Source organism: Dendrobium catenatum, unplaced genomic scaffold (assembly GCF_001605985.2).
Source record: "Dendrobium catenatum unplaced genomic scaffold, ASM160598v2 fragScaff_scaffold_943, whole genome shotgun sequence".
NCBI lineage: Eukaryota > Viridiplantae > Streptophyta > Magnoliopsida > Asparagales > Orchidaceae > Dendrobium > Dendrobium catenatum.
Genome location: NW_021319405.1, coordinates 1,014,357 through 1,027,496, shown reverse-complemented (window position 1 = coordinate 1,027,496; position 13,140 = coordinate 1,014,357). Strand labels below are relative to the sequence as shown.

The 13,140-nt window shown below is 32.2% G+C and overlaps 1 protein-coding gene across 3 annotated transcripts; it reads left to right on the top strand.

Annotated features, from left to right (window-relative positions):
* The first annotated feature begins 1,753 nt into the window (after positions 1-1,753).
* On the top strand, positions 1,754-12,276 carry LOC110104275 (uncharacterized exonuclease domain-containing protein At3g15140). 3 transcript variants are annotated; one of them, XM_028697479.1, is made up of 8 exons: positions 1,757-2,094; positions 2,319-2,362; positions 2,932-3,134; positions 5,548-5,628; positions 9,532-9,657; positions 9,930-10,053; positions 10,774-11,007; positions 11,997-12,276. In XM_028697479.1, exons 1-7 carry the CDS (start codon positions 1,881-1,883, stop codon positions 10,972-10,974), a joined length of 993 nt encoding a protein of 330 aa, XP_028553312.1. In that variant the 5' UTR covers positions 1,757-1,880; the 3' UTR covers positions 10,975-11,007; positions 11,997-12,276. The 3 variants fall into 3 exon arrangements, with proteins under 3 accessions (XP_028553313.1, XP_028553312.1, XP_020688963.1); XM_028697480.1 differs by lacking the exon at positions 9,532-9,657 and having other exon boundaries at positions 1,754-2,094; XM_020833304.2 differs by lacking the exon at positions 2,319-2,362 and having other exon boundaries at positions 1,759-2,108.
* The last annotated feature ends 864 nt before the right edge of the window (positions 12,277-13,140 follow it).

Genomic DNA, 13,140 nt, shown 5'->3' with positions numbered 1-13,140 from the left:
GATTTATTTCTTCAATGCTACTAAATGTAAAATTTGCATTAGATTGAGGACTAATATAATAAAATTTATTAGAACACATTAGTTACCTATTTTTGGATGTTGAAATAAACAAGTTCATAAAATTTTCCTACATGGGGTTGTGAATCTAGTTATTTTCTCATGATCAGTATGTTATTAATATGGAGACTTTGAGTTACATTGCTACACTTTTAGGAAAAAAAATTCTCAAAATTATGGAGAACAAATATATTTTTTCAAAATTTCACCTTAGCATTTCGAGGTCCCCAAAGTTGAAAATTAATATTAAATAAGGGTTATTTTGAGATAACATTAATACATCTTTGTGATAATTAATTAAATGATATTAAAAATTATTTGAATAATGCCCAATTCATTGATGATAAATAAAACTTTTTTTTTAATTTTAAATTTGAAGGTCATACATAAAAAATATAATAGAAGAAATAATAATATTCATCCCCTTTCAGATAATACACAAATATATAATAATTGGAGCAAATATTACTTTATCTTCAAACAATTACCGAACAAAATTAGAAACGTAAAAATGCAACACATCTAACACATGGATCTTTTAAGTGAAAACTCGAAAAATTGAATAATCAAGGGGCATTGCTAGCTAATATAATTTTTAATAATTTTACCCTTGGATTTTAAAGGAATGTTTTTTCTTGAAAATAAAAATTGCATCAATGCAATAAAAAATTTCTAAATAGTGAATATTTTCTATAATGGTGTACGTTGAAATGCGATAGAGATGTTGATATTACATGGTGGCTATGATAATCTCTCTTCTCAAATAAGAGGTGGAGATAAAATACATGGAGTTGATAAGTGGAAATCGTTATCTATTTCTTTGAGGCAGAGGGATAAGTAGTATTGAACTAAAATCATTCATGACAATTCATTCCTTGGGGGCATCCTAAGATGGCCAAAACCCATAAGGATGGATCCATAAACACTTCAAATACATCTACCAATTTAAGTACTTTGATGACTAAAAAGTAGGAAAATTTTTACTTAGAAGCTGTTTGGTAGAATTCAAGATTTGATTTAAGTAAGATTTCATAAATCCTCTAAATCCGGATTTTGAAAATCCTGAGGGGCCTAAATCCTAAAAACTGTTTGGTAACATTCTTGATAAATTCTATTAAATCCCGTGTGACTGTTTGGCTATAGATCGGACTTAACGAGCATATTCTTCCTCTCAAGCACATGTATTTCGTAAATCCAGCAAAAAACATGATTTCAAAAATCCGAAATTTAGCACGAAAAGACGATATTTTCCTTCTACGATGACTTTTATTTGCCATGAGATGTGATTTTGCATTTTAGGCCGTTTAGCTGGATTTCGTTCAAATCTCCTCAAAATTTGGCCTACATCCTGCTAGCAAACAGCCCAACAATAGCAATAATTGACTTAAAAAATATTTTTGAGCTAATTGTCAAAATCAATTAAACTTTTATAGTTGATCATCAATCCAAACATACATTGATTTGTGTTTTTCAGCTTCTTTTTATTTTCTTAATCTAAGCACTGCAACTGATTTTTTTTTTTTGGGACATTTAGGCCATTTAAGGCAAACTCACACACACAACGCATACACAAAGACTCGAACCTTAGACCTCTTAGTTGGAAGCCTTAGCTCTCAACCAATAGGACAAGGAGAGTTGTGTACTGCAACTGATTCGAATTAATTAAAAATCAGCTAAATAGCAGAGCAAATTTATAGTAAATTTTAAAATTCGACGTCGCCACGATTTATGCTAGGAATTCCTTATCGGAATCCTTCCCCACGCCTCGTTTCGTCATCACTTTTCTATCAGGTCTGGGGGCGAAATCAATCTCTGGCTAGAGAATGGCGTGCGCTAGGGTTTCTTTATCTCAGTTCTTTCTTCTCCGTTCTAGTGTACCCTCTTCTTTACACCATTCAATCCGTACAGCACCCGCTGCCTCCACCAGGAAGCTCATTGTCTCCGCTTCCGTCAGTGCTATGAACTTCTCTTCTCTTGCCGAAGCTGCAAGTTCGAAGACCGATCGGTGGAGGCCCATGTGTCTATACTACACTCAAGGTAAGTGCACGAAGGTATGCTACTGAACTTTTGCGTTTCTTTAATTTTCTTCTTTTACCAGTGTAATGTTTTTACATTAAGTAATTCTGTTAGTTCATTTTCATAATTTCATTAAATTGGTTTGATCGATTTCCTTAATTTAATATTATCAAGGGGGTAATATAGGAAGCGATTTTGTCAATTTGGTGCACTTTGAACGGATTTCTTGATTTGGGATGTTTTAGGTACATTCCATACTAGGAAACGCTGTGAAGATCTGGATGACCTGGTAAATTTTTCCTACACTGTTTGTACTCATTTGTGTCGTAGGTGGGTATGCAGTGGAGGTATATTCATCTGAGCATTTCCACTGGAATATGAATGGTATTGGAGATGGACTGTGATCAAAAGTTTAATCAACTTCTGTGAGAGTTTTATGCTGTTTTATAGCTTCTGTGACATAGATTTGATGAAGTGTTAAGTCGTGAGAGTATTGTGTTTAGTTTTGGATGATAGAAAAATGTATTGGTGCAGAAATACTATTGGTTGGCTCTTATCATAGCTTAAGTTCTTGGTGTGGCATTGGATTCTTTACCATTGTTTTATTGCATGCTTAACTTTTGGCCCTTATATCAAATGTCCTAATGTGAAAGAGTACAATTTCATCACTCTTGGTTATTTCTCTAGAGTATTTTCCCGAATTTGAATCTAAAATTATGCTCATAAAAACAATGAAATATGATGATGTGCAATGCTTGTAGTTTTATTCCACCATAATATGTTTTTTGTTTTTATCTTTCGATTTGTAAATGAACTTTCAAGTTCCTTAGTTTCATTTGGCGTTTATTTGTTTTGTAGATAGATGATGCTAGCCACCTTGGGAAATTTAATCACAATTATTTGGTGGATCTTCAACCAGATGCCTCTGAACTTTGTAAACTAAGGCCTCAAGATATAGATTACCTTTTGGTACTTGATTTGGAAGGAAAGGTTGAGATTCTTGAATTTCCGGTTGTGATGATAGAGACAAAAACAATGGATTTCGTCGACTCATTTCATAGGTGCATTGTCCTTCAGATTTTTGTATGTATGTACATTTTATGTATAAATCATAATGTTGTTTATTCTTCTCATATTATAAATTTATTAACTTAGGGTATCATATATTTGAGATATAAACCATTATGAAGGCAAAATGTTTTTTCTTTTTTAAGATTTACTTAATATAATAAGTTTTAACTATCTGATTTATTTGGGGTGTTTTAACATCGAGGCATTAATCATGCTTCTTCACATTGCTTTGAAACTGTTATTATTTGACCAGAATGAAGCTTTTGATTATTTGTTATTGATTCTTAATTCCATTCTAATATATATTTTTGAAGCAGATCTGTTCTGTTTTTCTATTTTATCTCATCCTTCTTCTGAGCCTAACTCCTGCACTCCTGGTTGCTACTTGCTATGATTGTAATATGTCACATTTGGAACTTATATATGTAAAAATCAAACTGACAGATATAATTTAATCCCAGGCTGCTTGAACAATCAAAACATCTGCTAATGAGATAGTGGTGGCGTCAAAAGTTTCAGCCGTTTCTTAATTTTAGTTGGCGTGCCTAAGAAATTAGCTCATTACCTGTAAGTGACTTTATTAATCATGTTCAAATCAGCTTTGATTTGGGTACTTCAAGCGTTGTCTTAACATTGTCAATCCTATAATCAGTTGAACTCCAATTTCTAGGAGTTAGGAAAGGTAAGTAGTGTCTTAAATGTGGCATTCGTCCTAAAAGTCTTATTTTGGCTTAATTAGCTATTTTGAGCTTGATGATGCTCTTACTTGAGCACCACTGATCTATAGTCATCATTCTATTGTGCTATTTGATTACTTGTGTAATTGCCATCAAATGCTATTTCATTTAATGACAGTTAATGCTAGAATATAGTGCTATTCTCTCTATCTCTCTCGTCTTTCTCCGTAACTTCGCTTTGTATGCACCATAAATCCAAATTCATTGGTGTTGTTGTACTGCATAATGAAGGCAAATTGTGATTCATTCATAACATCTGAGTAAGACTAATCATCAACTCAATATAAAAGACTAAAATCAAAATGTATTTTTAATGGCGTTGACTCAACTCGAAAAGATTTGATTATGAGCCTACTCAGTTTGAGTTGGCTCAAACTAGCCATATTCAAATTGTAAACCAAAAAACATATAGAATCATGAGAGAAGTTTGAATCTCTTCTTTATGCGAGTGAGATTAGAATTTAACCATTGAGTCATCTGCTAAAGCATAGATATGCATAAAAACTTAATTTAATGTATATTTTTTGAGTCAATTTGAATCACATTTTGAGTATGTCAAATCTGACTAGAAATCAAATAAAAAAAAAGGCAAAAGTTTTGTTGAATCATTACTTTGCTCAAAATTCATCTAGTCAATTTAGAATTGACTCAAAACTTTGTGAGTTTCGAGCAAAACTATACTAAGAATGGATTATTATTAGGGTTCAAATATCTCCTATGCTCTTTTGGTGATTCATATATTAAGGGTTCTTAAAGATGCAACAGTGAAAGACTATTATAAGATTAATTTTTGTTAATATAACTAATTGTTGGTCATGAATTTTAGCAGTATAACCTATTGTGTCAAACAATTATGCAGTCTCTTAAACTGCACTTTCTTTATCAACAACAACAACATCATCAAGCCTTTATCCCAATACGTGGGGTCGGCTACATGAATTCTTTTTTATCTATTATAGCCTTCTAAGAGTTAAATTCTCATTTAAATCTAATAAAAAAGGTCATTTCTAATATTTTTTAACCATGTCTTTTTTCAGTCTACCTCTATCTTTCTTAACATTAGCCAAATTTAATACATCTACTCTCCTAACCGGGTCATCGGAAAGCCGCCATTTTATGCGAGCAAACCAATTTTCTGTATCAACGTAATTGTTTATTTTCTCTACTATAATGAAGCTCCTAAAATATAGTAGATTCTCCGGTAATTGTGGATCAAAGAAAACAAGGAGGTCAAGCCATGTAAATGAATCTGTCCACTTATAGTTAATTGCTTTCAAAGGAAATTAAGTAACTTCATTTCTTGTGACATGATTTAGACTTGCATTTTACTTCAAAATTTAGCTAAATTGGAGTGGATATTGTGGATTTAGATTGGGAAATCAACATTGGGTTTTCAAAATGCTTCTATGTAACTTAAATGTTTATTCACTAAATATCCACAAAAACATCTTTACAAATTTTTATGGGACATGCGTGTGAGGAATGGTTCTCTGGATAATTCAACTTACGCTGCTCATATTCTGTTATTCTACATAATGCTTCATTTACCCTTGATATTTATGTTCATGTCATGACTGGTTCTTTTCTTTTTTTACAGTTTATTGGTATAAACTTCTATATTTAGGATTTATTGAAGTTGTTATCAAATAAATTACTTTGAATGTAGGTTCGTCAGGCCCACTGGAATGAGCGAAGAAAGAGTTGGACAGTATATTGACGGGAAATATGGAAAAATGGGTGTGGACAGGTGTGCTAGTTTATGTCCAGTTGTGTCATTGTTTTTCTCCAATTTGCGTTTTGATGGACTGACCAAAAGCAAATGTGTTTAATTTCATTATTCTGAAGATTGCCAGACAGATATTGTAATGTATTCTTGCGGAAGTTACGATTCTAGAATTTTTGAATAATCTACAGATTAGACAATGAAAGTTTCATTGCTCTATTATTTAATCATTTTCATTTTCCTTATAATAATCCTTAAATTTGCCAAGAAATGTAAAAGAAAGTAGGATTGTTTTTGAGCTGTCCTTAATGGGTTGTATGGATAAATGAATGAACAATTTCAAACTTTCTAGAAAATGGTGGTAATAGAAAAATAAGTGACATTAATCAATGAAAAAGCTATGATATTTGCTACATTCATTAGACACAAAGGTTTATTTTCTTTAGTGCTTATAAATAAATAAATATACAAACACACATTGACACACATGAAAAAAATTACCATACATTTTGTATTTGGAAACAAGCAATTGACTATTACGATACTTGAGGGCTTTAGGTATAGTCCCACACTAGATGGTTAAAAAATATGTTAGCGTAGAAATATCAAGTGTTTGAGTCTTTCTCTTAGGCTTAAGCATTTAGGTGGAAATGGGTTTGATCAAGGGTGTATTTGGCACAACTTAGACCTCCTTTTGATTAACGCTCCCCAATAGGCGGTATCAGAGCCGATGATATTGGGATTGAGTGATTCATGTGATTTGGCGGTATCAAAGCTGATGATGTTGGGATTGAGTGATTCATGTGATTTGTATGTCCTTTGGGTATGGTGGGTTTTACCATAGTTGTATTTACTATATTATAGTTGAGCAAGGTAAAAATGTGCGACTCCTATTCATTCATATGGTTGAGTGGGGTCTTGATATATGTTTATATGATACTCTTGATGAGTTTTCATTTGAGTTAAAGTGATGTGGAGTGCTCTTACGTGTGTGTGTGTGCGCAAACGGCTCTAAGTTTAGTTTGACATCAAATAGTTAAAAATATATTGATTTAGAAATATGAAATTCTTGGCTCATACATAAACTTAAGCTTTTGGATTAAAAATGGGTTGCTGTATCTAGTCTAACTTAATTCCCTCTTGGGTTTACACTCCCCAACATTTACTCATAATGCCGAATAAAGATTAAAAGGAGATGAACAAAGCTTAGGTTGAACGTTACACTCATTTCATGTTCACTTTATTTACTTCTTTTTGAAACTTAAGAGTCACTTTTCCTTGGTACATGGGCATTACTTGTGAGAGCTGAAGTCAAGTGTTAACAGATTATTTGTATTTTGCCTATGTGCTAGAGGGTAAATGGTTTGCTAGCAATTTTGTGCAGCTATTTACTTTTTTTTTTTATTTGTCTGAGTTCATCCTTCACCCAAAAAAAAAAAAAAGAATAACATAAGAGTACTATATCAATTCCTAGTTATCATTATAACAAGTGATTATTAACACCTTGTTTTTAAACCCTTGATATGTCATGTGAGAATCCTATTTCTTAATTGCACATCTTCAAGGACCTGGGTTTAATTTTTTGGTCATCTTGGACTAATTGTATTTCATAGTGTATCCCAGAGTTAGTTTCTGCTAGGATTTCTCTTGGCTAGTCAGCTTCAATCTTTTAATGAGTTTTGGTCATCTACGTTAGTCAGCTGCAACCTTTATGTTAACAAAAAAGGGTCGATACAAACATGGAATTGGAGTAGCATTTGGTGACTATTTTTCCGCTGCAAGTGAGTAAAAAATAAGCTGAATGTATGTCTAGTAATTTTGAAGTTGTTTGGTTTACTGAAAGATGGGCGTAAGTACTTTGCAGTTAGGATAATCATAAACATTTTCATTGTTTGTTCCTCAGTCCTGTATGAAAAAAGTGGAGGATTGCGTTAGACAGTCAATAACTAGCATAAAACTTATTGAACAATAATAACATTAATATTTTAATACATTATATTGATGCTTGGATGCTCCTTGGAAGCGACATGTTGTATGACTCGAATAAAATGAAAGGTGTGCAAATACCGTTGCGCTGGCACTTGAATATAGTGGTAAATAAGCAAGGGTTCCCATATCATGGACAGAGGTAGACAAAGAAGCTAGTTCATGAAAGAATTATGATAGAAACTTAGAATATAGGCATTTTTACGGGCAAATTAATTAAATAAGAAGATAAGTATTATAGGTATTCAAGAAACTAAATAGATTGGAGAAAATTTTAACGAAATTGATAGTTTAGAATTTAAATTTAGGTATTCAGTTAAGATTCATACTAGAAATGATGTAGGTGTGATTATCATTAAGAGTTTAAATGATAATGTTCTAAAAATCAATTGAATAAGAGATAAAATTATAGTTTTAAAGGTTATTGTTGATACTAAGATGATTAATGTTATCAATGTTTATGCTCTAAAAGTTAGCTGAATATGTGTTTAAAAATTAAATTTTAGAATAACTTAGAAGAATAAATATAAAAGATTTATTCCTAAAGAAAAAGTTTTTATTTTATGAGATTTAACTTAATAAGTTGATAGAGTGATAGAATATTTTAAAAGTATTTATGGTGGCTATGAGTTTCGATATAGCGGGGCTCATAGGGATTCTAAGAAAGCAATGTTTGATGTAAATAATTTAGCTTTTAGTGCTTTAGATGGTTTGGTCACATAAAAAGTTGACGTTTCAATGACTTAGTAGATTAGATGCATTAGATTCGACATATGAAATATAGAGGTAGATCTAAAAAGATTTGATTAGAAGTATGAAATATAATATATATTTTTTTAAATTAGATTTAAATTTGACTCTTAATATAACACAATGAAGAAAAATGATTCATGTAGCCAACCCCACGTGATAGGATAAAGGCTTGTTGTTGTACTATTTAATGCAAAACATTTATTTGAAAATAAGCATCTATTAGAGAGATTTAAAAAATGGGTTACATAACGATTGATTTCAATCTTAAGAATTTTTTATCAGCACATCATTTGCCTATATTAAAATTTTCTTCATTCTTTTTCTTTCCTTTAATGATTAGGCCCATCTCATGCGGCTCAAGCTGAGTCGGCAAAAAGCTAAAACTACTCTTTCCACTCCCAACCAACCTCTTGCCTGCAAGAAGACTCTTTCTTGTTTCTATCACACCCACTGAATATGCTACTGTGTTCATATTTTAAATTTAACGACCTATGACTTCTCCTCACTGAAGCTCAGTCTCATGTTGTATATGGGGCTCAGTTGGAGTGAGGGCAAGCTGGATCTGTGTGGGAGTAAGATGCTAGGGAGTTTCGCGAGCAGGAAGTATGGGTTGGTGGGGGTCCTCGCTTGGTTTCGCAAAGTGAAGCTGAGGTTTTTTCCTTTCGAGCGAATAAGATGGACGGACAAGAAGTAAAATTAAAAAAAAAAAGGCCAAGGATCAAGTCTTAACCCGTCCGAGTGAATGGGTCTTATGTGGCTGCCATGTCGGGCCAGTTGCTGGCTAAGCCACCAACTTGGATTGTTTTTCAAATTTTTTTCTTTTCTTATTTCACTAATATAAACTCTAACAAAATTTGTTTATAGAATTTGTCATTGTTCAATATGCATTTCCGTTGGGTTAAGATTTATTTTTTTAATATTTTGAGACAAATTGTTAAGTTCATATAAGGCGCAAAGCTCAGAAATCATGTGCAGATGCTATCCTCTGCAAATAGTTTGACAAGTTCACCTTTTTTTTAACAAAATTATATAAGCTCCTCCTCCTGCATATTTGGAATAATCTGGAATTCGTTGGCTAACAAATTTGGACAAATATATATGAATGATGTCTACTCATTTTAAATTTAAGGGCGATACTGAAACTAAGAAAGCTTATATATTCTATTTTGTTTGACATGAATTTCATAGAGTTTGGCATGATACTGCTATCCTATTCAAAGATGCGTTGGAAGAATTTGAGAAATGGATGACTGGTCATCAATTATGGAATAAGCAGGCTGGAGGATCACTGCATCGAGCTGCATTTGTAACATGGTTAATAACTAAATTATTTAATGCAGTTTGAGATGTTTTTCTTTCATTTTTCTCCAAGTTGTAGCAATCTAAAGAATTTCAATCAACAATTTTTTCTCCACTTGTTGAATCTTCAATCAAACATCTTATTCTTAAAATTTCTCGTAGGGCCTCCAGCCCTTTTCCTTGCACCAACAAAACAACAAAAGATTTTTGTGCAATAAATCTTCTTATTGTTCTTGCTGGATTATCAATAATTAATGTATTAATTTCTTTTATGTTGTACTTGCCAGTGGGAATTGGGATTTGAAGACAAAGATTCCTCAACAGTGCAAAGTTTCGAAGATAAGAACACCATCATACTTTATGGAGTGGATTAACCTTAAGGACATCTATCTCAACTTCTATAATAGAAGAGTACGCATAGCTGCTATACTCTCTTTGGGCATCAAATGAATATTTAGATGTCAGTCTAGGAAATAAGTGCAGTTCAGATACCACTTTTCATATTTCTGCTGAGAAAAATGCTTATTTGTCCGAACATGTCGTCACAAAACACCATCTAAATAATGTGGCATGAGGTAAAATACAAAACTATCAGTTTTAATACAATTCATGCTAATAATTTTGTACTTTACCCATCCAACTTTATTTGGACTGCATTTTAGGACAACTTTTTGGCATTGCATAATTTTATTAGTAATGAAATGAATAGGTATGGAATTACTAATGTAACCCTATAGAGTTTTTTTTGGGGACATTTACGTCAATTAAGACAAACTCACACACACGTCACATATGTAAGACTCGAACCCAGAACTTCTTAATTGGTAGACAAAGCTCTCAACCAATAACCAACAGACCAAAAAAAAGCTGTGTCTAACCCTACAGTGTTTATGAAGATAGCTTAGTTTTTCCATATCTATTCATCTCATTCAGCGCCATCTAAGATGCTTCTCAGCTAAACAATTTAAGGAGAAAGTATTATCCTTGTGAAAGTATATATCAACCAGCGAACAGAAAAGGTTTTAATTACAGTTTATAATTCATCGTTAATCGTTTCAAAAAAAGAAAAAAAAAATCCTTTTCTTCTCTATTTATCAAATAAGAAAGTTTGTTGGGCTCCTTTGCTTTCAGGCTACAGGAATGAGAACAATGATGAGGCAACTAGGGATCCCTTTGCTGGGAAGCCACCATCTTGGAATTGATGACGCTAAAAATATAGCTAGGGTTCTCCAACGGTTACTTGCTGATGGAGCTCTGCTTAAGATTACTGCAAGGAGAAGCTTTGCAAACCCTAGCGACGTGGAATTTCTGTTCAAGAACCGAATTGTGTGAAGGTTCACTCTTCAGAGGCCTCGTGAAATATCAGTATGTTTTTTTTTTCATACAAATTTTATCTTTTGAGTTAAAATCTTGAATGTAATATTCTTTATTGAAGTTAGGCAGACAACTTCAAATACTTGTCTTTCAAAAATATCCCAATTTTTTTGAACTTCATCTCAAAGATAGTGTACTTTTTTTATGGTACATATAATATCTTTGATAAACATCTTTCAACACTTAAAATCTTTAATATCAAACTTACTGATCTACATCTTTCTATCCTTCCTTGGATGCCATTACACCCTACTTTTCCAGAAAGACTTCAAATCCCATATATGATGTCAAAAGAATATGTTTATAAACTTTTAGGTTATAAATAGATATAATCATTGACATATTTGGTCCAATTTTAATCTGCATTTGGTCCACACTTTTTTACTTTACTCCAATGGTACACTGAATATGCTTACTGGTTTATGTCTGACAAATGAATATATATAGTCCATCTTAGACTTGTAATGTGTAGCCACTCAAAATAATTAATAAAACCCATATAATTGAGGCAACTATTTTTTTGGTAAATCTTAAAATATTTTTTTCTTTAATCTCTTAATGATAGGATGACTTTTTTTTATTAGAAGATAACATTAAAAAATAGCCGCCCCATCACTAAGAGACTAAAGCCATGCAACACTCAAAATTTCCTCTGACAAATGCAATCAAAGTTTTAGGGTTAAGGGTTTAGGGACAAAATGTTGTCAATACCCGAAAATGACTGTCAAATTGTCCAATTAAAATTGCGCACATTCCAAGACATATCATCCAAAAGTGACTTGTTCTTTGAAGAAACTACTGATCACCAATCTTTTAGCACTTGGAGTTAATTTGGTGTGATGTTCTTTCATATAAATGGGATGATTGATTGCCTATTTGTTTTTTTGTTTGAATATGAGATCAATTTTTATAAGCTTTTGATTGAGTTTCTGTTTAAATAATTATCTCCACCATAACTCGTTGCCATTCACCAATTGCAGTCAACACTGTTAACTACCGGTCACCACCACCAACTATCATCAGTCGCCACATCCAGCTGCCATCGTCTAGAGTGAGAGCTCACAAATCCGAGTTTTTTTTCCTCCCCTCTTTAGATGTTCTTGCTTTCAATCATGTATATTTGCATTTTATTTCTTTCTAGCATCAGCAAAATCCCTAGTCTAGGAATTAGATGTACTTAGGTTATTATTATTGTGATCATTTGATTTGTATGCTTTCATTTTTATTGCATATTTTCAATGAGTGCTTATTTACTTGTCATTGACTAGCCAATAATAATTGTGAGTTTTAGAGGTTTATATGAAATTGGAAGGTAGAGAATAAACTCATCTTGGTTGGATTATCACTATGAATCATATGATATAGATGTCTATGTTGAAATCATGCAATCAGTTAAGATCTCTTGTACGAAATCAAAAGAATTTATTAAAATTGAATCTTCCATGTGGATGATCATATGTTGTATTGATAAATTAATGGGCCATAGATTTTTGAGAGAATGATATGATGTATTATAGAATATGATTACGACAAGTTTGATTTCATTAGTCGATTCACTTTGCAATAAAACTAATATAACTTATCCTGTTGAAATTTAATCCTTTGGATTTTCAACCCTTAATTTCAACTATTTGCATTTTTTTTTTAATTTTTGCAATTAGTTTGTTTGATTTTTTGCTTGCCATAACTCCTATCTCAATTACTCAAATAGAGTTAGAATCAATTCACTTTCGGTACTTTGTGGGTGCAATCCTTGTGAGATGATGCGCTTTCCGATTACTTTACTACATACTCTTGCCTATGTAAATTTTTTTTTTTTAAAAAAAACTCTTTGCCTATGTGCATCCCATAATAATGGGTGAGGAGTCATGGTGGGCCCTGCATTTTTAATTAGTCCAATTGAACTAATTATAGATCTAAAATGTCTTATGCAACTTTGTTATTTTTTTGGATAAAACTCATGCAGGGGCCTACATATTGATATAAATAAATGGTTACAAGTCCTTAAAGGATCAAGAGCTCTACTAAAAATACATCATTTGAATCAAAACCGAAGGAGCCTATGGTCCTATTAATACAAGAAAACAACCATCAAAAAGAAAATCCAAACAACTAAGAAAAAGC

Excerpts from the sequence above, each read along its gene's own strand:
- LOC110104275 (XM_028697479.1), top strand. The coding sequence starts at position 1,881 with ATGGCGTGCGCTAGGGTTTCTTTATCTCAGTTCTTTCTTCTCCGTTCT. Across the intron at positions 2,363-2,931 it reads GTGAAGATCTGGATGACCTG|ATAGATGATGCTAGCCACCT; the intron begins GTAAATTTTTCC and ends TTTGTTTTGTAG. Across the intron at positions 5,629-9,531 it reads GGAAAAATGGGTGTGGACAG|AGTTTGGCATGATACTGCTA; the intron begins GTGTGCTAGTTT and ends TGAATTTCATAG.